This window comes from Pelophylax lessonae, assembly GCF_965119305.1.
Source record: "Pelophylax lessonae genome assembly, chromosome: 12".
In the NCBI taxonomy this organism is placed as follows: domain Eukaryota; kingdom Metazoa; phylum Chordata; class Amphibia; order Anura; family Ranidae; genus Pelophylax; species Pelophylax lessonae.
The window spans coordinates 90,631,171-90,658,201 of record NC_138779.1 but is presented as its reverse complement, the minus strand read 5'-3'; the positions used below and the strand labels follow the sequence as shown (position 1 = coordinate 90,658,201).

Here is a 27,031-nt window from a genome sequence, read left to right as displayed (position 1 = left end):
TCCAATAACACTGGTGCACTGTATGTACACTATTCTGGTAACACTGACAGTGCACTTAGTTGCCACCTACACACCATTCCAGTGGCCAGGCAAGATTATCCACACTTAGCCCATTTTAAACACTGCCTCCCCCGCCTGCTGAGCACTTATCTTGCCTCTTCTAGTGCTCTCGCTAACCCTGATGAGGATTGCCACACTTCCAGAGATCTTTGGCCGCCCCCTGTCTTCTGCTCCTGAGTCCTGACTACAACACACAACTTCTCCCCTCCCTCCTACTTTCCAAGCAGCCAGCCAATTAGAGCAATGCAGAATGGCGTCAATGCACAGTGTTTTTATGTTTACACACATTCCAGGCTGGTGGCCCAGAGAAGATTCTGGAGAAATGCCTGTTTTCAGAAATGACCTGGCAACTGGTTCAAAATTTATCGCATTGCCATGTTCATTCCAGAAATTACCCTGGTATGGTCATGGGCCGCTGCATTTGCAGATAATCACATTTGGTCAATATATTTGCACTTTAGAGTGATCCCTTGCGCAAGCCATGTTTACTGAACTTATTTAGCTATTTGTAAGAGGTTTATTTTTATATTTCCCACCAAGCTATATATATTTTCTGCTGACCAGCAGCTATGACGTAGTAAAATATTTATCTTTAGACCTGAGTAAGACGGTGACACGCCTTTGGTTACTAGATATAGATCATATGTTTGGCTAGCTCTGGCTGCTGTTTGCAGATCTATGACATAGCAAGTGCTAGTTATTTACAGGCACTATTATTGAGTGCAGAGGGAATCTCTGCCAGCATGGAGTGAAAGCCAATAGAATTAGTCATTTTGCAGGCGTCTGATCAGGTAGGCATAGTCCACAGTCACTATTCATATGACAGATTGTAACTAAAATCATCAGCAATCGTACCTCTTTCTTTAATCTGCAAATATGTTGTGCTCCAGAACCTCTCTTCTACTCTATAAACTTCCAGGGCATTACCTTGATTCTCTAGAACACATGTGTCAAACACAAGGCCCGCGGGCCGAATCCGGCCCTCCAGGCCATTTCATGTGGCCCTCACACCTCTCCTGCAGCTGCAGCAGAGCTCAAGCCCTCCTCCAGACCCTGTACTTTTTGCTTTCCAGCAATGCCTACACCTTCTTCCCAGCAGCTACACAAGATAAGGGGGGTTCACTGTGATGTAAGGAAGGGTGAGGGACTCAACTTCTGATGGTGGAGAGGCTCTTAACATCTTATGTAAGGGTAGGGGATGCTCTGGACATCTAGTCTTACAGATACAACCGGCCCTTTTGAGGGAAATCATAATGCTGACGCGGCCCGCGATTTTAATTAAATTTGACACCCCTGCTCTAGAACCTTACCTCCACCCTATAGAACATCCAGAACCTTACCTCCACTCTCTAGACCTAGGAACATTACCTCTACCCTCTAGTACCTCCAGAACCGTCCCTTTACTCTATATAACCTCCAGAACTTTTCTTCTACTCTACAATACATCCATAACCTTCCCTCTACTCTTTAGAACCCCCAGAACCTTCAGCCTACTTTGTAGTATCTAGAACCCTCCCTCTACTCTCTATAACCTCCAGAACCTTCCTTTTTATGCTCTAGGATCTCCAGAACCCATCCTCTACTCTCTGCAACCTCCAAAACCTTCCCTCTAGTCTCTAGTACCCCTAGAACCATCCTTCTGCTCTTTAGAACCACTAGAGCCACCCCTACCCTGTAGAACTTCCAGATCATTTTTTTCTACTCTCTAGAACTCACAGAACCTTCCCTCTACTAGCCCCCCAGAATGTTCCCTCTACTCTCTTGAACCCCCCATATCATTCTATTCTTTAGAACCCCCCAGAACAATTCTTCTGCTCTTTGGAACTCATATAACCTTCCTTCAATTCTCTCTCTAACCATCCTTTTAAACCCTAGTACCTCCAGAACCCTTCTTCTACTCTCTAGAACCCCCAGTACCTTCCCACAACTTTCTTGAACCTCCAGAAACTTCTGTCCACTCTCTGTCTTTTTTCCTAGATTTATAACTATGAGCAAATTAAAACATGACATATATGATACAGTATGTCAGTAGCAGTATCACAGCAGTCATTCCTCCCACAAAAGTTTTCTTACCCATAGATAAAACTCCCCATACATATTACAATCTGACTGTAAAATCTTTAGATTTACCAAAACTATGTAATTTGAGGAACTAACTAAACTATTGTGCCAATTTGTATTCTCTCAGGCAGACCCTTGCACTACATAGATCTAAAGGTGAGATTTATTCACATGGCTTGGTCAGTTTTATTCAGATCAGTGTAGATCAAAAGCAAAACAAAATAAATTGGTTAAAAAGCGTTAGAAGGAGTTGGGTTTTATTTGTTTGTCTTTAAATCAAAACTGAACTACAGGAAGATATAAAAGACACAAATGAATGCAACTCTGTAATTATCAAAGCTGCCATAGACACACCCCTAACTGATCGCTGCTATAAAAACATGTCTAGAGATGAGCATTTAATACATCCTTAACTGAATATTTTATTGTACAGAAGTGTACCTGAATTCCACTTAGTATCAACCTTTTGTGGTTCCTGTACATCAGAGCTCAGAGAGTGGAAGGGAAATGCATAAGGAGTTAAAAGAGAGGTATTGGTTTCATTAGGAAAAAAAAATTATACTCGCTTATGCTGCATCTGTCCCCCGCCAGCTCTAAGACTGAGAACTGAGTGATCAAAGACTGCTGATTGTTCGGCTCTCGCAGAGAGCTGGTGACTGTCAGTCTCTGCTCTGCCCCTCCAGCGCTCACTGGAGTGCTGGGCAGTGGTGGGGATGGGAGTGGCTGGCTTGGTCTCCCAGTGGCTCAATGAGAGGCGGATCCAGCTGCCAGTCAAGGCTTCTAGGTGGATCCCGACCATATGGTCAGAATCTTTCTTGAGACTGGACCGGCTCTGTAACGTAAGCCAGCAGTGGGCTGCTGTCAGCTGAGAATGTGCCACAAGAGTGCAGAATGAACTGCGCTCCTGTGATCCATAGGTGAAGTACAGCCAAAAAAGCTTTTGTTATACTTCTCCTTTACTCAGGTGTGTTGCAGTGCAAAGAGCATGATGATGGGAGGGGATGGCATAGCGACAGAGAGATGAACTCACTCTCCAGGCAAAAGGTGGTGATGGAGACCTGTAAGTGAGAGTGAAACGAAAGCAGAAAAAGATCACCTCTGCCAGAGCTGTATAAATCCCACTTCTCAAAATCTCAAAACACCTCTCATATATACACTATATTACCAAAAGTATTGGGACGCCTGCCTTTACACGCACACAAACTTTTATGGCATCCCAGTCTTAGTCCGTAGGGTTCAATAAACAGTGCCATCTTAAGAGCATTAAAGGGCCCCGGGCAATGCAGTGCACTGGGGCCCCGCCTTCACAATCACCCACGAAAATAAAAATACAAATTATCGATAAGGCGATATTTATTGGTACAGCAGTGCCAGGCTAACGACAGCTTTCAAGTTGGGCAGCTGGGTCCAGTGAACACACACACGGATAGGAGTCAGACTCTACTGTCCTGTGTGTGCCTGTTCCTGTGGAGATGGACAGGCATTCCTGCAGTTGTGGGCTTCCCCCCCATGGCCCAAGTGGCCTGACAGCAGCGCAGGGCGGACGGGTACTTGGCGCCGGTTAAGTTTGGCGGCGGGATGCACACGGGAATCAGGACTAATGCTGGGCTGGGTCGCTGGGCAGGTGGGGCCCCCTGGGCAAGTGGGGCCCCAGGGAAACTGCCCCGCGTGCCCATTCAGTAAGATGGCCCTGTTAATGATGAGTTCGCCCACCCTTTGCAGCTATAACAGCTTCAACTCTTCTGGGAGGGCTGTCCACAATATTTGAGTGTGTCTATAGGAATGTTTGACCATTCTTACATTTGTGTGAGGTCAGGCACTGATGTTGGAGACAAGACTTTGCTCGCATTCTACGCTCTAATTCTTACCAAAGGTGTTCGTTAAAGTTGAGGTCAGGACTTTGGGCAGGCCAGTCAAGTTCTTCCACCCCAAACTCGCTCATCCATGTCTTTATGGACCTTGCACTGATGCACAGTCATGTTGGAACAGGAAAGGGCCATCCCCAAACCGCTTCCACAAAGTTGGGAGCATGAAATTGTCCAAAATGTCTTGGTATGCTGACGTCTTAAGAGTTCCCTTCATTGGAACTAAGGGGCCAAGCCCAACCCCTGAAAAACAACCCCACACCATAACCCCCCCCCCCCCCCTTCACCAAATGATTTGGACCAGTGCACAAAGCAAGGTCCATAAAGACATGGATGAGCGAGTTTCGGGAGGATAGAACATCTTTGGGATGAATTAGATCAGAGACTGCGAGCCAGGCCTTTCTGTTCAACATCAGTGCCTGACCTCACAATTGCGCTTCTGGAAGAATGGTCAAACATTCCCATAGACACACTCCTAAACCTTGTGGATAGCCTTCCCAGAAGAGTTGAATCTGTTATAGCTGCAAAGGGTGGGCCAACTCAATATTGAACCCTACGGACTAAGACTGGGATACCATTAATGTTCATGTACGTGTAAAGACAGGCGTCCCAGTACTTTTGGTAATATAGTGTATATTGTTTTTATATAAAACGTATATCGTATCGTGTTGTATCGTGAATGCGGAAGTAATATCTTCTTGGACAGCTTTTATACCGCTGCAACCCCGCTGCCTAGCACAGGTCACTACTAAGAAGGAAACATCGGTCTGTCATGGTCTCTCAGGCCCTGAGGAAGCCTTGAGCGAAACGCGTCGGCTTGCTGGGGACCTACTCTGACCGAATCCAACATGAGACCCATCTTCCACCTCATACAGGCTTTGTTTTGGCTATAATCCCCTTATGGGATATGTTTCTATTTCAGTAGTGACAATATTGTTTGATTTTATTATATATGTCAGGTTATTGTCATCCATATAGGCATGGTCACCCATGCTGAATTTTATCCATCTTTGTATCAATAAAATGTTATTTTGGTTTTACAATTAGTTTTGTTTTTGATCCTTCTACTCCCACTGGCCCGTAAAGCCCCATCTTTCTTCTATCCCCTAGTTTTTTGCTTAGTGTATATTGTATTTACCTGTTTGCCTGGAATTTGTCTTCTAAATGCATTTAAAACTACATGTCCATGCATTGTCACCGTATTACAGGAATTGGGAAAAAAAGTATATCTACTGATAGAAGTGCTTATTTTCTCAGAGAATAGGTGCAGGTACTACCCCCTTCCAAGTCCCCTCTGGTCTACACCCCCTAACCACCTCCAAACAATGTCTATTGGTTTCACTGTCTACCTGCCTCCCAATACCACCTCTTTTAGAGAATACAGAACCAAGAATCATTTTCGGGTGCTAAGTAATTTGTATGGAATTTTCTATTGAAAGGCAGTAAAATAGATCCCCTGCAGCCAGCAACAGTAGGCACCCCAGCAAAGATAGATCCCGCCCAGCAACAGCATACCCCCTAGCAATAATAAGACCTTCCAAGCAACCATAGACCCCCCTAACAACAATAGATTCACCTTGGAAACAATACCCCCCCCCCCCCCAGCAACAGTCAATCCCTCCCAGAAGCACTAGATCCCTCCCAGCATAAATAGGTCACCCAGTAACAATAGGTTCTCAAGTAATAATAGACCCCTCCCAGCAACAATAGATCCTGATTAACAATAGACCCCATGACAAAATATCCCTCAGCAACATTAGACCTCCCAACCAACAATAGCAGCACTAGCAGCCAGCATCAATAAACCTTCCAGCAAACCCCATCACCCCTAGGCATTACATACATTCAGTGCCGGCAGTTCCCCCACGTTCCTGCTGAAAAAAAGACCTGACTGATAGCAATAAACAGGTAATTAAACTGTGTCACGGAGATCCAGAAATTCACCTAGGAAGTCTATAATAAGTTAATTTTTATGTAGATCCCTAGTTGCCCTGTATAGTAGGTGTAGCCAACATCCCGGAGTATAATCTAAAAATGTTTTTGGTGCCTCAGGCCAAAGGTGTGGGACTTTATGGGCTAGGTCAGATAATAATATGACAAAAATAAGTAAAATATCACAATTTATTCAAAATAGAAAACAAATTCATGAATGAACATGAGATAATTAGAGTGCCTATGGGTTATAAACCCATGTGTACAGTGATATAAGGTAGAAGAAGTGACAGTGTGAATGGTGACATGAACGCATTTCGGCATTTAATAATACGTTGCCTTTATCAAGGAAAGGAGTGGGCCACCATATCTGCAAGATATATAGTGGGTACACATCAATTTACATACTAATGTATAGATACTTCCATTGTAGGATTGAGAAGTAAATTTATACACATACTTGTGACATTAAACGTCAGATCCCGGACCTTTGCAACTGCTCTCCCCAAATGTAGCTCACACAGGATTTTGAGGGAGTCGCTGTCTCTGTGATGTAAGAGGGATTAGGTGAATTTTTGGGGGGCATAATGATGGTAAGGAAGAGATTTAATTTATCACTGACTTACAGAGGGGTGTAGGCGCTCTGGCTTGAGTGGAAGGAATCCCTTCTCGTGTCCTGAAAATGTTTGGATAGGGTGGGTGTTCAGAATATTGAAAATGAAATCTCCCTCCTCTTTGTAATATTATTGCTGTCATGTATTGTTGGATATATTCATCGATATTCTTTGACATTATTGGAAATAATTATACTTTTTTCTTCTTCAAGTTTATTATTGTCATTATCATTTCATACTGTGACATACAATGCGTCTCAAACACACCCGGCACAGGTGACCCCAGAGGCAACCTCTCTGGGGGTTGACAGAGAAGTGCCCCTGCACAGGGAACACTGTCCCTGTCCAATTCTGTGTCGGCGGCTTCGGAACATCCTTGTTTACCTTCCATCGTCACCAGCGAGGTGCGCGCGCAGCTCAGCCTGACGCACACCACGCTAACACGCCCACCCGGAAGCCGGGTTCGCGTCGTGGCGCTCCGATGCGCTTATGCGCATGCGCGAGCGGGTATATATAGCCGGGGATTTTCAATAGGGCGCCACTTCCTTCCTGCTGAGGGAACGTGACGGATGCCCAGGACCCGCTTCTCCCGGATACCCAGCCCTTTACTCTCCCACCTGAACGGTAATAAAAACTCATTAAAGCATCCTTGAAAATGTTTTCAATATTCTGAACACCCACCCTATCCAAACATTTTCAGGACACGAGAAGGGATTCCTTCCACTCAAGCCAGAGCGCCTACACCCCTCTGTAAGTCAGTGATAAATTAAATCTCTTCCTTACCATCATTATGCCCCCAAAAAATTCACCTAATCCCTCTTACATCACAGAGACAGCGACTCCCTCAAAATCCTGTGTGAGCTACATTTGGGGAGAGCAGATGCAAAGGTCCGGGATCTGACGTTTAATGTCACAAGTATGTGTATAAATTTACTTCTCCATCCTACAATGGAAGTATCTATACATTAGTATGTAAATTGATATGTACCCACTATAATTCTTGCAGATATTATTAAATGCCGAAATGCGTTCATGTCACCATTCACACTGTCACTTCTTCTACCTTGTATCACTGTACACATGGGTCTATAACCCAAAGGCACTCTAATTATCTCATGTTCATTCATGAATTTGTTTTCTATTTTGAATAAATTGTGATATTTTACTTATTTTTGTCATATTATTATCTGACCTAGCCCATAAAGTCCCACACCTTTGGCCTGAGGCACCAAAAACCTTTTTAGTCTTTAATAAGTTAGGATGGAGGTTCTTGTTGGTAACATTTTCTTCTGAAAGTACAAGTTTCCTAAATTCCATGGTCACAATGAGCATACAGATTAGGTATTCGGAGTTGTTCCAAGTACTAAAGTAAGAGAAAACGGGCCACTAGCATTTTTGGAAGGAGGACAGCAATGGTAATGTAGTGAAAGGAAGGTCCCCTATGTGCAGAAGAATGGAAGATTAAAGCCCCGTACACACGTACCGATCGTCGGCCGAACGATCAGCCGTCTTTTGTCCAGGGCTGTCGGTGTCTGTTGAAAAGTGCAAAAGACTGCACAAGAATTTTGTCCGCCGACTACAGCCGACTGCAGAAGTGATGTCATGTAATGGTTAACTTTCCCTGTGTTTTTTCTTTTCGGAGCATGCCCAGTCTTGCAAATCTGCGGTCTGTCGGCCGAATTCTGTACTGACTGGCGAACAATCGGCCGCTCTGGTGTCGGAATACAAAAATTTTAATGCTTGCATGACAGATTCTTTTCGGCCGAATGTGCGCTGTCGGCTGTCGGAGGCATCATACTAACAAGCGTACAATCAGCCGATCGGTCGTCGGCCGAAGCTTTTCGGCCGACGATCGGTACGTGTGTACGGGCCTTTAGACAAGAACACAACACATTAATGAATCATACTCCAATTCCCCAGCACTTCATCCTTCATCAAAAAGAACTCTAAAACTCTGTGAATTACTGTATATTTATTGCAAATTTACATAGGCCCAGCTTGATTTGATGCCAGTATCCATGGCTAATATCTGGAGGGATGCTGACAATCACTGGAGCAGCTGGCTCTCCATACAGTAATTGCCACACTCTGCCGGGTGCTGCTCCAGCAGTTCCCCCTATGCACACTGACAACAACAGGGGGTCGCTCACGTGGCACTGCCACCATTTTTACATAGTCTAGTATTTTTTTAAGTGAATACAGTGTGTTCTCTGATTGGAAGAGGTGCAAATCGTTAAAGCATCTGTTCTCTCCACCTGGTCCCCATTTGCACAGAACTTGGAGGATCACACTCATCGCTGTATGTACCACTGACTATTCCTGAAGTTCAGCTTTAACCTCTTGTGTCACCTACCTGATCCGAGGCCAAGATGCTGAGGGGGCTCCCTTTGCGGCTAAGTGCGGCACACCCCTGAAGGTGGTACAAAATAGCACAGGTTGCCAACAGGGTGCTGAAGAGCAGGGCCAGTGGACACCTGGAGGGTGCTGGAGAAGGCAGGATACACAGCAAGGCAGGTGTCTCTTGAGATCTCCAGATGAACTTGGAAAACTTGTGCACAAATGGAAGCAGTGGTAAAGTCCAGGCTGAAGATCAAACACAGGTAGTCAGTCTGAGGATAAGGCAGGTAGCAAAAACAGAAGATAGCAAATCCCTTAATGTGAGCCGTGGTCATACACTGGAAGGCTGATCGGTAGTATAGAGAAGTCCTTGAGGCAAGCTGGGGTCATACACAGGAGCAAGATTGGTGAAGCAAGCCAGAGGGTCAACGCCAGGAGGAGGAGATCAAAAAAGGTCAGGAACAAGCCAGGTCACAACAGGGAAATCCAAAAGAACTATGCAGAAGCTCAGGAGCACAGGAAGCAGTGGCGCCTGGTGCATTAGGGGTGCAGGGGCGCCCCCCCATCTTTGTGTCCGACCCCCTAATCTACATGCAGGGTGCCGGACGCATGGAGTTCAATGGGGCTTTTTGTTTTTTTTAACCATGTTATTAGAGCCAGAGGCTCTAATAGGCTATAAAAAAGGGTGGGCTCAGGGCGCAGAGCACTGCGCCCCAAGCTAACCCAGTTGTGTAACAATAGGGAATGAATATTCGCTATTGTCACACGAATTCTCCACCTGGCAAATCAGGAAGCGGGTCCTGAGACCTGTTTCCCGATTGGCCGAAAGGAGAAGCCATCCATTGGGCATGGAGGAGATGCAGAAGATGGGAAGAAGCCGAAGCCACCGCTGTTTTCTGCTGCTGCTGCACATGTCCAGATGTCAAAGCAGGGTGAGTGAGACGGGGGGGGGGTCCTGCTGTGGTCCTGGGGGAGGGATGGTATAGTGTGCGGCCTGGTGTGGTCCAGGGGGGGGGGGTGTAGGGCGCGTTCCATCTGCCCCCCCGGCCCATGGAGCAGCTGTCGGGAAGACTGATGACAATCCAGCAATCTTATGGATCCCACAGTCTTTTATAGGCTAGCAAGTGGCCGCATCTGTCACGCATTGCGTGTGCCGTTGCATACTCGCATACGCCTGTTCATTGCTCCCGCACCAGTACGCACAGGGATGCGCCCATTTGTACTACTGGCAACATTGCCAGTTCTCCTACGGCCATTTCCCTGACATCTTGCTACCCATATAGATATAACACATATGTGAATTCAAATCTGTAAAGAAAAGCGCACGCAACCTCGGGCAATAACGCTTTAATAAAGGACAATAAAACAGTACATTGGAATTGCACTCACACTTTTCCTTTAAGACAATCGCTTTACAGCATTCCAACAGGAGCTACTCGCTCCTCTCGTCCCTCCAGATGGTGACTCTGCGGTCTCCTCATCCGCGGCTGCCACCGCTGTATCCCCGCTCTCCTTCACTTCCTGTGTTGCCTGGTCACCGGATGCCGGTTCTAGTGCGCCTGCACACTATACCAACGTGATCTACAGCGCCTCAGGAGAGCCTCAGCCAAAGCCGGAGCCACAAGTTGTACGGAGCTGCGAGGTGGGGGATTCAAGACACGGGTGCACTGCCTCTGCTGTTACTATGGACAACGCGTTTCGGAGGCTGAGCCTCCTTCCTCAGGTCCCACCTTGCTTCCTGCTAACGCCCTTCCCTATATACCCGGGATACCATCGGCCCTAATTATATAGTTGTGTATTCTTAAAGGGGCCAGTAACCGATAATCCTTATCCACCTTGGCTGGGACGGGAGAAGCAAGGGGCTATCCACTTTTAAAAAACATATATTAAAAATACAGTTTAAGATACAATTTAAAATACAATTTAAAACAGTACAATACCAGCGCAGATATTAACCAGAGCTATTATAGATACATGTTTGGATATCACATTCCCTACATAGCAATGGTTGTCTCCTGCTTAAAATACATAAACGTATCCTAAAAGTATATCAGCATTTCCTAATACCAATAGTCGACAGATCATATTAATTCCACATTATCTCTCATCCATCTACCAAAATAATTTCATAAGTCAGGATAATACACATAATAAATAAAAAAAAAAAAAAAAAAAAAAAAAAAAGGATACTAGTCTCATTAAAATACAATAAAATAAGATTCAATTCCATATGGCACATATACAAATATCAATTATTATATGAAAATACTACTCCATATAGGCCAACCAAATATACTACATGGCAGTTGTTTATATTTCTCATATATATATATATATACACACACACACATGAGAAATACATATACCTACACATACCCATCGGTGGTGACACCCTGAGTATCCCAAAAAAAAAAATTTATAATATATATCTGTACATATACACCGACTCTCATACCCAGCTGCTCAGATATTGTTGTATGGACACGAATGTGCGTATGGCTCCGTGCACACTTCACAGACACATGGCCGGGCAGGGACTATGTTCCCTACCCCTAGTAACCATGTGTATGTGCATGTGCTAGAACCCACTCTACCATGCCCACACCCCCGTACTGATATGTCAAATGATCGTGTTGACTTCCAGCTCCTCATTGAGCCCACCCGGCGACATGGACCCAAGCGTAAAGATCCAGAATGTTTCTTGCTTGCACAGGATCGCAAACCTTTCACCTTCTGGGAGAGTCATAGATATGGCTTCAATCCCAAATAGTTCCAGGCCTGCAGTATCCCCACCATGCGCTTTACAGAAGTGTCTTGGCACGCTGTACAGATATGTACAGATATATATTATAAATTTTTTTTTTTTGGGATACTCAGGGTGTCACCACCGATGGGTATGTGTAGGTATATGTATTTCTCATGTGTGTGTGTGTATATATATATATATATGAGAAATATAAACAACTGCCATGTAGTATATTTGGTTGGCCTATATGGAGTAGTATTTTCATATACTAATTGATATTTGTATATGTGCCATATGGAATTGAATCTTATTTTATTGTATTTTAATGAGACTAGTATCCTTTTTTTTTTTTTTTTTTTTTTTTTTTTTATTTATTATGTGTATTATCCTGACTTATGAAATTATTTTGGTAGATGGATGAGAGATAATGTGGAATTAATATGATCTGTCGACTATTGGTATTAGGAAATGCTGATATACTTTTAGGATACGTTTATGTATTTTAAGCAGGAGACAACCATTGCTATGTAGGGAATGTGATATCCAAACATGTATCTATAATAGCTCTGGTTAATATCTGCGCTGGTATTGTACTGTTTTAAATTGTATTTTAAATTGTATCTTAAACTGTATTTTTAATATATGTTTTTTAAAAGTGGATAGCCCCTTGCTTCTCCCGTCCCAGCCAAGGTGGATAAGGATTATCGGTTACTGGCCCCTTTAAGAATACACAACTATATAATTAGGGCCGATGGTATCCCGGGTATATAGGGAAGGGCGTTAGCAGGAAGCAAGGTGGGACCTGAGGAAGGAGGCTCAGCCTCCGAAACGCGTTGTCCATAGTAACAGCAGAGGCAGTGCACCCGTGTCTTGAATCCCCCACCTCGCAGCTCCGTACAACTTGTGGCTCCGGCTTTGGCTGAGGCTCTCCTGAGGCGCTGTAGATCACGTTGGTATAGTGTGCAGGCGCACTAGAACCGGCATCCGGTGACCAGGCAACACAGGAAGTGAAGGAGAGCGGGGATACAGCGGTGGCAGCCGCGGATGAGGAGACCGCAGAGTCACCATCTGGAGGGACGGGAGGAGCGAGTAGCTCCTGTTGGAATGCTGTAAAGCGATTGTCTTAAAGGAAAAGTGTGAGTGCAATTCCAATGTACTGTTTTATTGTCCTTTATTAAAGCGTTATTGCCCGAGGTTGCGTGCGCTTTTCTTTACAGATTTGAATTGTTTTGATCCGCCCCCCCCCCCAGTGGAGTGAGAGAGGAGCAGCAGCAACCAGGACATTTCAGCCAAAAAAAACATACAAACAAAGGAGGTGAATACATGGACAGCGCCATGGGCTGGTGAAGTACTCCTCTTTGTACTTGTTGCATATCAGCATGTGCAGGATCTGTCCTTTTTGATTGATAACACATATGTGCAGTGGCAAAGAGGGTGGACTTTAATGCCCACATGCTGCACAAATGAATGGCTGAGATTTCTGTGCTCCTAGCACAGTGACCGAGCTGTCCTGGTCTCGGTGGGGCGGGCTCCTGATCATATGACTACTTTAGCAGCCAATCACCGTTGTCATGTGATCAGGCAGTCCTGTCTATCCCCTGGGTGTAAAGACCCAGTTAAGGGTAGGCCATGGCTGGATGGGAGGGGGTTAAAAAAAAAAAAAAAAAGAAAGCACAGGACTACAATATGTTGCATATATATTGCAAATATATGTAAAATCACCGAGCACGTCAAGGCGGGTGGAGTGGTTTCCTTTAAAAACAAGCCAGCAATGGCAGATCCTGTATTTCTATCATCACAGGCTCCCTTTTAAAAAGTAAATACGATTTCACAGTCTGCTCTGCAAAGCTGTGATCTTTCTGCACATGTGACAGATTTACATTAAATTGACAAACAGCTTTAAAAAGGGGAGCAAAAGTATTTATTTCCCAGTTAACTAGATCCATAGGACAACATTGGATTTCTGGAAATGAATTAGAGCAGATCTGACAGATTTAAAGCTACATTGGAACATTACAGAAACATCATTGTGTTAAATAGCAGAAAGCTTCAAAGCCGTCAATCCTGGGCATATAGAAAGTGTATGTAAAGCCATCATCTATTATTCAGTAGGTCTGACAGTATGCCTCATAATATAAAGTTTTCTTACACAAATTGTGAATTTGTTTGAAAGTACATACATATTCGCCAGCACACCATGGATCTTGCAAAGCAGTCCGAAAAGACTTTTTATTGCAGAAAGGATCACATCAGAAACAGTGCGACGATTCGGAGTCACGCCGGACCCCTTCGTCAGGCATGTGTTTGAAAGTATCATATATGGAGATCCTGCCACAGGATAACAAAGGGATGTTTTCTGAAAAAAAAAAAACTAGCTGCATGTAAATTTGTCCTCTGCCAATGGGACAAAAGAGACTGTTCTCAGGCTGTATTCCCTGCAGATTTAATGTGTTACATTACCAAAAAAAATTTAAATGGGGAAAATACCACAATATTGGCTACTAGATGGTGCTGAGTATCACAGAAAACAAGTATGCTCCTTTGCTCCACCTAGTGGCCATAATGTAGTTTCCCCATTTACATTTTTTCAGTGTATAAGATTTGATCTGCAGGGAATACAGCCTGAGAACATTCAGTTCAGTGAGTTCTACTCACGTGGGATGAATTTACATGCAGTTTGGATGATGAACCACCAGCTATGGCTATCCTAAGTTTTTATAAAGACACCACTTAAGTCAACTGTCAAAAAACACACACTAGAGAGCACGAGCTCCATGTGCATTACCACCAAACAATTGATTGCATCCCCAAATACAAATGAATGCTCACAAATGTATAAAAAAACAGCAAGCATATAACATGCCAACTTCAGCCATGGATGGCTCCCTTCCTCAGAGCTTCCTCAGTATTCATTTAGTTTTGGGGATGCAAAAATTGTTTGGTGGTAATTAGTGATCGACCGATATCGGTGTTTTGTTGCCGATACCAGTATTTTGCCCATTGCATATTGGTATCAGACGATATTGGCCGATATTTTCATAGATTTAAAAAAATGTTTTTTTTTTTTTTTTTACTTGACAGGTACTCTTGTGGAGGGATCTGGGGATCTAAAAGACCCCAAACCCTTCCTCTGCACTTAAAAGCATTCAAAATGCCAAGTTTGGCTGTTTTGAATGCTGTCATTTTTTTTAATCTGGCGCCAAATACCCGGAAGTGATGTCATGACATCACTTCCGGGTTTTTACATGGAGACCCGATCAGAGCCAAATGCAGATTTGATCGGGTCTTTGGCGGCCGTGCAGGCTGGTTGCCTGGGTCTCCCGATGGGACAGGAATCCAGGGCGAGGCGCGGAAGGCGGCAGGAGGGGGGGGGGAAATGTCCCCTCCCACTCCTTGAAATGACAGCCGAGTGGCTTCTCAGCCGCATCGGTTGTCATTACAAGACAGCCGACTGTCGGCTATGGACGCCGGTACGGGGGTGATGCCTCTAGCTGCAGGCATCACTCCGGTACCAGCACTTTCCTGAAATATCGGCAATATCGGTCACCTTGGTGGGCGATTCCGATATATCAGGGAAACTGCACCCGAGGAAGCATTACGCACCTTAGCATCCTTGGGAGCATCTTGTATTGAGTGCTGAAGTGTTTTTGTGGATGCAGTGACACTCCTAAGTCACTATGTTACAGTTGTCAGCCTGTTGTGACAATCCTAAGTCACCACGTTACAGTTTTCAGCCTGTTGTGTGCCCTTTTTTTTGTTGGAGGCAGGCTGACAACACAGCTGCTTATTGTGAGGCAATGGCTTAGTGTTGTCAGCCTGCAACAAGAATTGCGGTTCATGGCAGGATCTCCAGGTAAGACATTTTAAAATAGATTTACGATAAACAGTTTGTTACAGAAAAAATATACAGTGAGACCTAATTCCAAACGTAATAAAAATGAGGTTTAGGGTTTACACCTATTTTAAAAGGTCAGTCTATCAATGCCTGATATTTTGGTTGTAAGTAGATGTTGGAGAGGTAAACTAGCTGACAAATTTTATCTCTCTTGCCCACTTTTTTTCTGCACTCCTGGGCCCACACACGTGCTGTAGCCATTATGAGGGGCTCACACTCTCCCTGATGGATTTGTGGGGTGCACAACTAATAGTTGTCCTGTGGACAGATTCTCCTGCCTGAGCTGTGGATCCCTGCAGCTCCTCCAGAGTTACCATGAGCCTCTTGGCTGCTTCTCTGATTAATGCTCTCCGTACCCGGCCTGGCAGTTTAGGTGGACGGCCATGTCTTGGTAGGTTTGAAGATGTGCCATACTCTTTCCATTTTCGGATGATGAATTGAACAGTGCTCCGTGAGATGTTCTAAGCTTGGGATATTTTTTTTATAACTTTACTCAGCTTTAAACTTCTCCACAACTTCATCCCTGACCTGTCTGGTGTGTTCCTTGGCCTTCATGATGCTGTTTGTTCAGTAACGTTATCTAATGAACCCCTGAGGGCTTCACAGAACAGCTGTATTTACACTGAGAATAATTTACACACGGGACTTATGAGGATTTAATAATTAGGGGACTTATGAAGGCAAATGGTTCCACTAGATTTTAGTTAGGAGTATCAGAGTAAAGGGGGCTGAATACAAATGCATGCCACACTTTTCAGGTATTTATTTGTAAAAGATTTTGAAAACCATTTATTATTTTCCTTTCACTTCACAATTATGTGTCACTTTGTGTTGGTCTATCACATAAAATCCTAATAAAACACATTGATGTTTTTGGTTGTAACATGACAAAATTTGGTTTTAACGGGTATGAATATGTAGAGACTGCCATTTCTGAACCCTTCTGAAAATACCGGTTGCTTGGCTGTCATGCTTATTTTCTTGCTGCAACAATTTAAGCAATTGACCCAGAACATATAGCTATATACCGTAAGGACTTCAGACTGTTCTCTGTCATTAATGATGTATAGACTTGTTCCAGATTCAGCATATCAATCAAGCAACTGACAGAAACGACAACCCCTGTATTTTACTTATGACAGGTTTACTTTAAATTCAGAATAAAAAGTAGCCAAAATATGCATAAAGCTGTACACAGGTAGGGGGAGAAAAATTACAAATAATAAGATTCAGGCTTATGGGAATACTTTATGGTAATGCAGTTCTTTTTTGAAAGTTTAATATGCAGCTTGGTTGTTTGAAGTAGAGTGATTGTGAAAGATGCAGTTTTGAATAAGTATCTAGTTGAGCCCCTTAGCCATCCGCATCCAACTTTAGGCTGGTAGCGAATTCAGAGTAAAAGCAATGCTGCCATCTTGTGTGCATTTTATAGTAATGCAGCTCAAATATTTTACAAATTCTTTTATTTATAAAGTTTAGATATTAAAAGAGACCATAGTATTTGTATAAAATTCTTAAGACATTAAAAGTGTGTACATTTTTATATTTGTGTTAAATTTGCAGAACTGATCCAAGCAAAGAGACTACATGCACTGGATATAACAACTACAAGTTTTCGGCTAATATGGCCAAGACTCCTCTCCAGAGAAACAGGGCATTATGTACTGGAATATTCGCCAATAGCCTATCCAAGGCAGAAGATGCAGGAGACATTGCCTGGAAATCAGACAAGCTTGGTGTTAAATGAACTAATCCCAAACACCACCTATCAGGTGACGCTTTACCCAGAATCAAATGTGGTTTATGTCAGCCCTCAGTCCATCCAAGTCTCCACTCTTCATGGCAAGTAGACAACTGTAAAGGTTTCTGAAAATGCCAAATGCATTAGGATTTGACATGTTTTTGACAATATTAATTTATTTTCTGTTATCATTTTTTTTTTTTACTGCCAAATAAATAAACTATGCATATATGTTTTATTGTACATAAATACTGAACAAGTAGGGGTGAAAGGACATTATAGTGACACAGGGCAAAAGCAGGCAAGTGCTCAGAAATTCAGCCTTACAAATCTTAAATTCAGTTCCCAGCAAGAGCATTTTCTGCATGTAGTTTGTATGTTCTCTCTGTTTGCTTTGGTTTCCTCTGGGTGTTCTCTTTTTTTAACCACAAACCAAAACATACCAGTAAGTAAATTGGCATGTGCCTAGTGGCTTATGTACATCTGAGATCTTTCTGCATATATTTGCCTTGTGTTCACATTTGGCAATATATAGGAATAAAAGCATAATTCAAAATGACCTTGCGGGCCCATTTAAACCATATGTCTTGGGTACCACTGCCCAATGCAGTCCCAGCAGATAGATGAGGCAGTTTGTCCTGAGTCCTATTTGTTCAGTTCATACTACTCTGCTACAAAGGTGGAAAAAGTAAGACATGCAGTACTTTTTTCAGTGCAGCATAGTACAATGGCGTACACTGCATCATAAGCCACTGCAGTGAATAAAGATACATGAAATGTCCCTTTCGAACAATTCAATATAGTTGAATAAAATGTACACTGTTCCATGAGTCATTCATGAGACACTGGCACCACTCCTTTCACAGGGTACAGGACCTACTGGGGTAGAACATGGTTGATAGTGTAAAAAGGCCCTAACTGATCACATATTCCAATGTACACTAGGCCAATAGTGTCCCAACTATAAATGTGAAACCTAGAAGAGAGGACTTGCAATCTCATTCCTGCATCTGCATCTTGCAAATAAAAACCAGTGGATGGTCATAGTAGAAATAATCCAACAATGGTCTGGTATTAAAATAATGGCACTAGACAGACAGAAGAGTTTAGAAGATGACAGTTTATTGTCATAGTTATTCACAAATAGGGGCATGGCTTATCCTCGACATGGGCAAGTAATCTCCATAGGCTCAGGATCTGGAGGGTGCACGTGGATCCCTTTGCAGACTCCACAATGTGCCTGCACTTCAACACTTGGAAACATTTTAGGTCAGGTTCAGTTTAGGCAGACTACCAACCTTAGTGAAATCACAAAGGAAAGACTGTAACATCAGAATCACAAGTCAGACAAGCAGCTCCAACCTTGTAATATGCTTAAAATACTTTGATGCTGACTTAAGCCCTTTTATGGCAAGTAATGCACTGTTTAGCCAATATAAATGAATAATTGTATGTACACCAAAAAGCCATTTCTATGTTAATAACTTTAGACCTCTGATGTATTTTAGAATTAACAGAGGAAAGAAAACTAGAGGCTGATGACATAACAACCACAGGATTTCGGTTGACTTGGTCAAGGTTGTCTGGAGATACAGAAAGCTATGTTTTGGAGTACTCCGTTCTATCTGATCCAAGAACTCGGCTACAGAGCACGTTATTTGGAGATGAAACCAGTGTGGTACTTACTAATTTATTACCAAACACAACCTACCAGGTGACACTTAGACCGGGTTCCACAGACAAATCTGTCCAACCTGAAACAATCTATGTCACCACCCTTCCAGGTGAGCGCCGAATATATCTTACCTAGATGTTTAATTACAGTTGTGTTAGGACAGAGTTGGCATGCAAAAGGGGTACTTATAAAAAATGTAAAAAGTCTATAATTGTATATAGCAAGCCCTACTCTATAAAAGCCATGATTTCCATTCACTGCAGTGGTGATGTCCAAATAGCCAAAAACAGCTGTATGCAGTATGGAATAAATGGCTTTATAATATTAGGCTATATTTGCACTTTGCACCAGCTGTTCTGGATGTACATCTTGCCAATAGGGTGTGAAGCAATGATTTGCATGGCTGTCATGAAAAACCCTCTTATTTTTGGTAAACGTGATGGAATAGCATCTATATTTTTAAGATGAATACCTTCTTCTCGAAAAAGGCTTGAAGCCATAAGTGCTCAACCTGTGGCCCTCCAGCTGTTGGGGGATCACAAATCCCATGAGGCATTGCAAGGCTGACAGTTACAAGCATGACTCCCAAAGGCAGAGGCATGATTGGACTTATAGTTCCGTAACAGCTGAAGGGCCACAAGTTGAGCACTAATGCTTTAAGCCTAGGATATACGAGCCAAATGTAGGGCGACATCGGCAGGTTCAATAAAAAATGGCCGACATTTGGCCCATGTGTATGGCAGCTGGTCCAACAGAAGCTGGCTGAGAGCGCTGCCCAACTGTTCTGGTGAGGGGGTCGTCCTCCTTTCAGAACAAAATAGCAAAGCAGGGGAGAATGCTGTACTAACATTGGATTGTTAGTACAGCGGCTCTGATCTGAACTGCCAGTTTTTTCCATTCAACCTGCTGGGTTGAACAAAACAAAAATAGTAGTGTGTTCTAGGCTTTACGGTGCTGCATATATTAATAGAACAATCAAACATTAAAACCTAACTTTGGGCAAGCATATAGAAAAGGCACCAAGTTCTGGGTATAGTGGTTCTAAATTGATTTCATATTTTTAAATACTGCGTAACCCCTTCCACACTAAATCCTATGCAGAGAGAGAGACCGGGATCCAGTGACTGGAAGCTTTGCTTGGTAAAGAATATAATTCAGGTAGCATTACAGGAGGGGAGAGCACAGGGAGGACCTTACTATGGTAATGATCATTCATAGTGCAGCAACCTAGAGGGCAGGAGGTGACACAGGAAGATTGTTAATAGTGGTACCACCCTGAATATGTAGTGTGGCAGGAGTTTGTATATTACAAGATTATACCTCTTTTGTTAAAGTCCAACTCCAGAAAAGTTTAAGACCATCCCTTGCAGTGGGGCTGTGCCCTCATTGCAAGGATAAATGGCTAATTTTGTCTAGGGGAGAGGAGAAGCGGTTTTACGGACCTTCTGCTCCTCCTGCAGATTGCATGCCCCCACACTATGGCAGTGGACCTCCCCTCGGCTTCATCAAGTCCAGTGGAGGGCTATGTATAGTGCATTGGTCTTGGTGATATCAGCACCTTGGACTGCTGGAGCATGGGGGGGTGAAGGTGCTGCGGAGACTGGCCTAGCAGAGCGGAGGATTAGGTTAATAAATATTTTATTGTCCCCTAGACATAAACAAGCAATTAACCTTTGCGGGTGCAGCCACACTGCAAAGGATAACTTTTAACGATTTTTCAGAGTTGGGCTTTAACTATTTTTATAACTACATTGTCTTAATATACTGTTCATGGTGTTGTAATTTAGTTTACTCTGCACTGCTCTTCTTACTGTACTCATTTCTGCTCTAATTCTTTTGGAACTTCTCCTAATGCCACGAGTAGACTTTAATAATGCCCGTCTATGTCTTTGTTTGTCTATCTTTTAGATCTCATCCGCTCAAGAAATCTACAGGTTCTTAATATAACAATGACAAGTTTTAATGTAACTTGGTCAAAGTTACTGGGTGATATTGGACGTTACTTTTTGGATTACGCACCGGTATCGGATCCAAGGAGAAAGTTACGGAAAACGCTGTATGGGGATCAAACTACCGTAGTGGTCAGCAACCTAATACCAAAGACCACATATCAGATCACATTCAGCCCTGAATCCAGTTTGTCATATATACAGTCACAGACTATGCAGGTCACCACCCTCCCAGGTCAGATCATCTTTAAAAAAAATAAATGAAAAAAAAAACTGTATTTTTAAGGAGCACATGTTTTAGGTTACTTTGTAGTGTTTACTGCAAATTTATTTTTTACGCGACTTCTAATTTTTTCACGCTTAAACCTGAACCTGTCCTCCACAATACTCTATTTTCACAAGGGATATTCGAAGTCTGAATGATGATGAGCATGAGGACTGAGGACAAACTCACTGTGTGTGCAGAGCATCATGGACAGTTTTCCCATGTAATCAGCTGACTGCAAATGATAAATACCTAAGAGTAATATGAGGTTATATAGGCCACATTAATAATTAAATATACATGCTGGTCTTTCTGCCAATAAGTGCAATAAAGATCAGATGTTAGAGCCAACTGATTTTATCTCAGCAGGTTAAGCAAAGATGCTAATTATACACCGTGATATGTGATCCCGCCGATTACAAGCGCTGTTCGTTTTTATACATGTGAGTTTTCTACCTTTTTACAATAAATGTCTACTTTTATATACTTCACTATGGTCATAGTTACCAACATTTAAAAAAAATTTCCAGGGACACTTTGCAGCACAGCTATCAATTACCACACCCACTTCCCTGAAGCTCCGCCCACTCTGCATAATTAATCTCGCCTACTTATCAGATTATAGAGTCTAATCAATATAGAGAGAATTACAGGAAATTAAAAAGGGAATTTCAAACAGGGACAATATAAATTACCTGGGACAGGCTCCTATTTGCAGGGACTGTCCCAGGAAAAAAGGGACAGTTGGCAAGTATGTATGGTGGCTATTATCTTTTCATGATAACTGCTGGATTGTGGATTGCCCGGGTTCTCTATACCGCGGTGTATACCATCTTGCTGACCTGGACCTGGAGTGGAGTTGCCAAGGGTCCTGGTTGAGCTGACTGGATGTATATCTCTCATGATTCATATTTATGCTTGACTACAGCTTCCATTCGGTAAGCGCATTAGCGTGATTTTTGCACTATAACACGGTGGAAGAAAATCTATTTAGTGTTGGAGGATTCTGTTTCTTTGCACCATTATACACATCATCTGGACTCTTTATTTCTCAATGGACTCTTTATTCAATTTATATTTTGGAGTCATTATTTATATTTGTTAAGGGGGTGTCCCCCCCTTATTTGTTTGATTGCACTATTAATTTGATCACTTCCACATTTGTTTGATAGCGTATTGCTATTTTTTGAGGTATATTTGTTTTATTACATGTATCATTTTCAGCGCAGCTCTATTTTTATTATACACCCCAGCCCTATTTCAGACACTTTTTGTTCACAAGTTAAAACCAGTATTTTTTCCTAGAAAACTACTTAGAACCCCCAAACATTATATATATATTTTTTTTAGCAAAGACTCTGGAGAATAAAATGTCGGTCATTGCAATATTTTTTGTCACGCGGTATTGGCGCAGCGGTCTTTAAAACGCCATTTTTTTTGGAAAAATTTTGAAAAATCACATTTCACTGCATTTAAAAAATGCTAAACAGTAAAGTTAGCCCATTTTTTGTATATTGTGAAAGATGATGTCACGCCGAGTAAATAGATACCCAACATGATACGGTTTAAAATTGCGCCCCCCCCCCCCGTGGGATGGCGACAAACTTCGGTCAATAGAGATCTCAATAGGCGACGTTTACATTTTTTTAACAGTTACCAGTTTAGAGTTAGAGTGTAGCTCTTTTTTTTTTAATTATTGCCCACGCTCTGGCGATCGCGGTGATACCTCACATGTGTGGTTTGAACTGCGATTTCATTCGCGGCTCGACTTCCGTATAAGTTTTTTTTTGTGCGCGAGTTAACGGTGACGGGGGCGGCTAAAATTTTTTTTTATTTTTCTCCTATTTATTTTTTTACCTTTATTACAGTTTTTTTAAAAAAAAAAAAATCTGATCACTTTTATTGCTGTCACAAGCAATGTAAACATCCCTTGTGACACCAATATGCAGTGACAGGTACTCTTTACCCTAGACCCCTCCACTACACTTCCATGTATGCAAAACGCCAAAAACGGCGTTTTTGCATACAGCCGTTTTTTAAATTTGCCGCCTTTTGCAGCACAGTAACCCGGAAGTGACGTCATGGACGCCGCCTCCGGGGTTACGTCATCGGAGACCCGATCTAAGCCGTTTCCGGCATTGATCGGGACTTCATCCAGCTGGCGGACGTACCGGCTGGGTGCTCGGGGCTCCCGGTGGGACGGGAGCCCCGAGCAATGTCACGGAAGGCGGCGGGAGGGGGGGACGTCCTCTCCCGCTCACCCAGGTAACGACCGATGCGGCTCCCGAGCCGCATCGGTCGTTACCGACGGAAAGCCGACCGTTGGCTCTAAACCACGGTACCGGGATGATGCCTCTAGCTAGAGGCATCAAACCGGTATACTACCGCAAAGTTTGCCGACGTAGTCCTACGTCACTTTGCGGTAAGTGGTTAGATTACTAGGGGAAGACAAAAATCCATACATGGCATGGAAATCTACAGAGTTTTCTAATTTTTTTATTTATTTATTTTTTTAAATATTTTTTGTTGAGTTTTTTGCATAGAAAAACATATAAACAAGAACAGTAGTTATCTGTTATCCCAAATACAACATAGTAACAGTCAAGTTTCACATAGATAATGTAAGTGACATAGGAAAATCTTAATACAGCATAGTAATACAATCGCTCATTACATTTTATTGGTAGGTAACAACGTTATCTGTGAATATGGTTATATGGCTAGGGACACTCCCCCATATGAAACCCCCCAATGAGAACATAAGATGGTTCACACAGAGGATCTCCCGTTCTACAATATCAGAGTTTTCTAATTGATGCACAGCTAGTACAGTTTTTATCTAAATATTTCTTTCCCTACTCATTAATAATGCATACATCTCATTTTTCACAGATCTGATGAAAGCAAGAAATTTGAAGGTTTTGAATGTAACACCAACAGGTTTTCTCCTGACCTGGTTGGCACTGCCAGGGGACACAGGGAGTTATACTGTGAATTATGTTCCCATTTCTAAACCCGGAGTGATATCACAGATGTTTCTATACAGAGAGACCAGTGTAGTGATCAGAGACTTAACTCCAAACACCTCCTATGAGGTCACATTTATCCCTCTGTCCAATGTGCAGTTTAGCCAATCACAAACTCTCCAGGTCTCCACTCCTCCAGGTAATATAATTGAATCCTAGATGACATTTTTTGCTGTTACATTTTTTGCTAGGCATGAGTTGCTTCTTTTACACACTGTATACCATTTATTTTATGTCATTTAGCCTCGAGTGGGCTACACATCAAATCGTTTTTATTTTTTTATCTTACCAGTTTGAAAGTTTATGGTGCTCACTATTCTTTACCTCCCAGACTCTATATTTCATGAGGCTCAGTACTGCTGAACATGTTTTTTTTTTTAATTAAATTATGTATCATCCCCTGAACCCTGGAGGCATGGTGGTGCCCTCAGAGACAGGGGTGGGCCAGCATTTCACCCCTGGGCTGAGTCCATTGCTAAAAATGGAGGAATAAAACAGTCACTTTCTGTCAATTTAGAAGTTTTATTGGTCATCGCACAGGAAGGTGAGGGTTAAGGATTCCAGATACCCAAGTAGATCACTTACAAACTACATCAGATCCATGTCCTGCTTCAGTCTCAGAACCTTTAAGCCAACCCAGCAACACTGTGGGCAGCATCTAAGCTGGTCTCTTTTGTTGGTTCCAGCACCATCTGTACTGTTTCCTAGGCTTCCATGCATCCTGTCCAGGAGAGTCACTAAGCCCCTGCGAGAAAGCAGCTGCAGACAAAAGACTCTGTGCAGGTCAGTCAAGTTCCTCCACCCCAAACTTGATCATCCATGTCTTTATGGATCTTGCTTTGTGCACTGGTGCGCAGTCATGTTGGAACAGGAAGGGACCATCCCCAAACTGTTCCCACAAAGTTGGGAGCATGAAATTGTCCAAAATGTCTTGGTATGCTGACGCCTTAAGTGTTCCCTTTACTGGAACTACAGTAAGGAGCCAGACCCAACCCGTGAAAAACAACCCCATACCAAAATCCCCCTCCAGTTAAGTTTGAAGGGATGGTGGCACCATCTACCAGAGCATTATGCAAAACTGCAATCACAGTAAGATTGTTGTATATGCTGGTAAAGAAAAGGGTAACCTGAACGAAGATCGAATGGATGTTGACACCCTCTTTCTATGTAAAAGCATTGTTGTATGAATTTAAATGTTTATGCCAGTAGTGGGGAGGGTAGCCTATTCAATGAGTCTAATGTAAATAAAAGTCCATAAAAATGTTCTATATCATGATCTAATGCTGGCCATAGCTGAAAAACATTCAAAAATCTGTCATTTGCATTGTTCGTTCGTTTGTTCGTTTTTTCGTCCAGCTAATGGGAACAAATAGAAAATCCGTTTGAACTTTTCAGAGCCGAAAAATCGAAGGAAAAGGTTGGAAAATTCTACCGAACGAACGATACATTGAAAGGTTATTGTTTCTCGTCTGTTATGAACTGATCTGTTTGCACTGGGCATATGTGACAAGATGAACAAAAACGGATTCATTTATATCCATTGAACGATTTATCAATCAAAATTCAGTCATTACATGATGGCACTATTGTTTGCTCTCACGGCTGAGTGTTGGTTATTCGAAAACCAGATCCAATTATTTTTCGGATAATGTATGGCCAGCATAAGTAACACAAGGACTTGACACAGAATACTTAGATTAAAAATGAGTTGCCACATTGCCACCCAGTGGTTCTTCAGAAGTTGTAAAAAACGAATTGTAAACTCTTTATTAAATGTTTCACAAAGCAGTAATATTTAAGGCATGCTGTGAATGATAACTGCATATAACCAAACTGTCAAGCCATCAAATGGCTGTAATCATAACTGATCACATGCAGTGGCGGCTGGTGCTCAAAATTTTTTTGGGGGGGCGCAAAAAGAAAAATGTAATAGGTATTGCTTTGCGGCAAAAAACGCGGCAAAAAACGCGGTAAAAAAATTGCATGACTTTGAGGTCATGGTACAGGCATGGCACAGGTGATGGCATGGCACATGTGATGGTATAGGCATTGCACAGGTGATGGCATAGGCATGGCACAGGTGATGGCATAGGCATGGCACAGGTGATGGCACAGGTGATGGCATAGGCATGGCACAGGTGATGGCATAGGCATGGCACAGGTGATGGCACAGGTGATAGCATAGGCATGGCACAGGTGATGGCATAGGCATGGCACAGGTGATGGCACAGGTAATGGCATAGGCATGGCACAGATGATGGCATAGGCATGGCACAGGTGATGGCACAGGTGATGGCATAGGCATGGCACAGGTGATGGCACAGGTGATGGCATAGGCATGGCACAGGTGATGGCATAGGCATGGCACAGGTGATGACATGGCACAGGTGATGGCACAGGTGATGGCATAGGCATGGCACAGGTGATGGCATAGGCATGGCACAGGTGATGGCATAGGAATGGCACAGGTCGGCTTCAATCACTTACCTTCTGACGGCGGCGGGATGGCGGGATGGCGGGATTCCGGGAACCGAGACGAGCAGCGCCGTGGACGTCCTCCTCTTCAGTCTTCTGTCTTCCGGTCCGGGCGGCGGGAAGGAGATCTGGCGGTGACGGTGCGTGACTGACGATTGCGAGTCAGCGATGTCCTGGATGATGATTGGTCCAGGCTGGAGATTGGACCAATCACAGCCAGGATATCACGAAGGTGGGGGTGGCTCAGCGCTTTTTCCTGCGCCCAGGTTACGCCCCCAGAAGGCAGCCAATCGGTGCCTTTTCTCTGGGTCGTAAACGCTACCCCCCCCCCCCCCATAGCCCACCAGGCCTGCGAATGCGAACCTGGCCATGGTTCTGGGCTCCACCCTC

At 43.2% G+C, this 27,031-nt stretch overlaps 1 protein-coding gene across 1 annotated transcript in view; it reads left to right on the top strand.

Moving 5' to 3' along the window:
* VWA1 (von Willebrand factor A domain containing 1) overlaps positions 1-27,031 on the top strand; it is a gene marked incomplete at its 5' end in the record, with an annotated part of 72,197 nt that overhangs the window by 3,896 nt on the left and 41,270 nt on the right. Inside the window, 4 exons of the mRNA XM_082273970.1 lie at positions 17,074-17,352; positions 18,760-19,035; positions 20,835-21,110; positions 24,033-24,305. Coding sequence (XP_082130096.1) covers positions 17,074-17,352; positions 18,760-19,035; positions 20,835-21,110; positions 24,033-24,305 — 1,104 coding nt within the window. The remainder of the gene's footprint in view (positions 1-17,073; positions 17,353-18,759; positions 19,036-20,834; positions 21,111-24,032; positions 24,306-27,031) is intronic.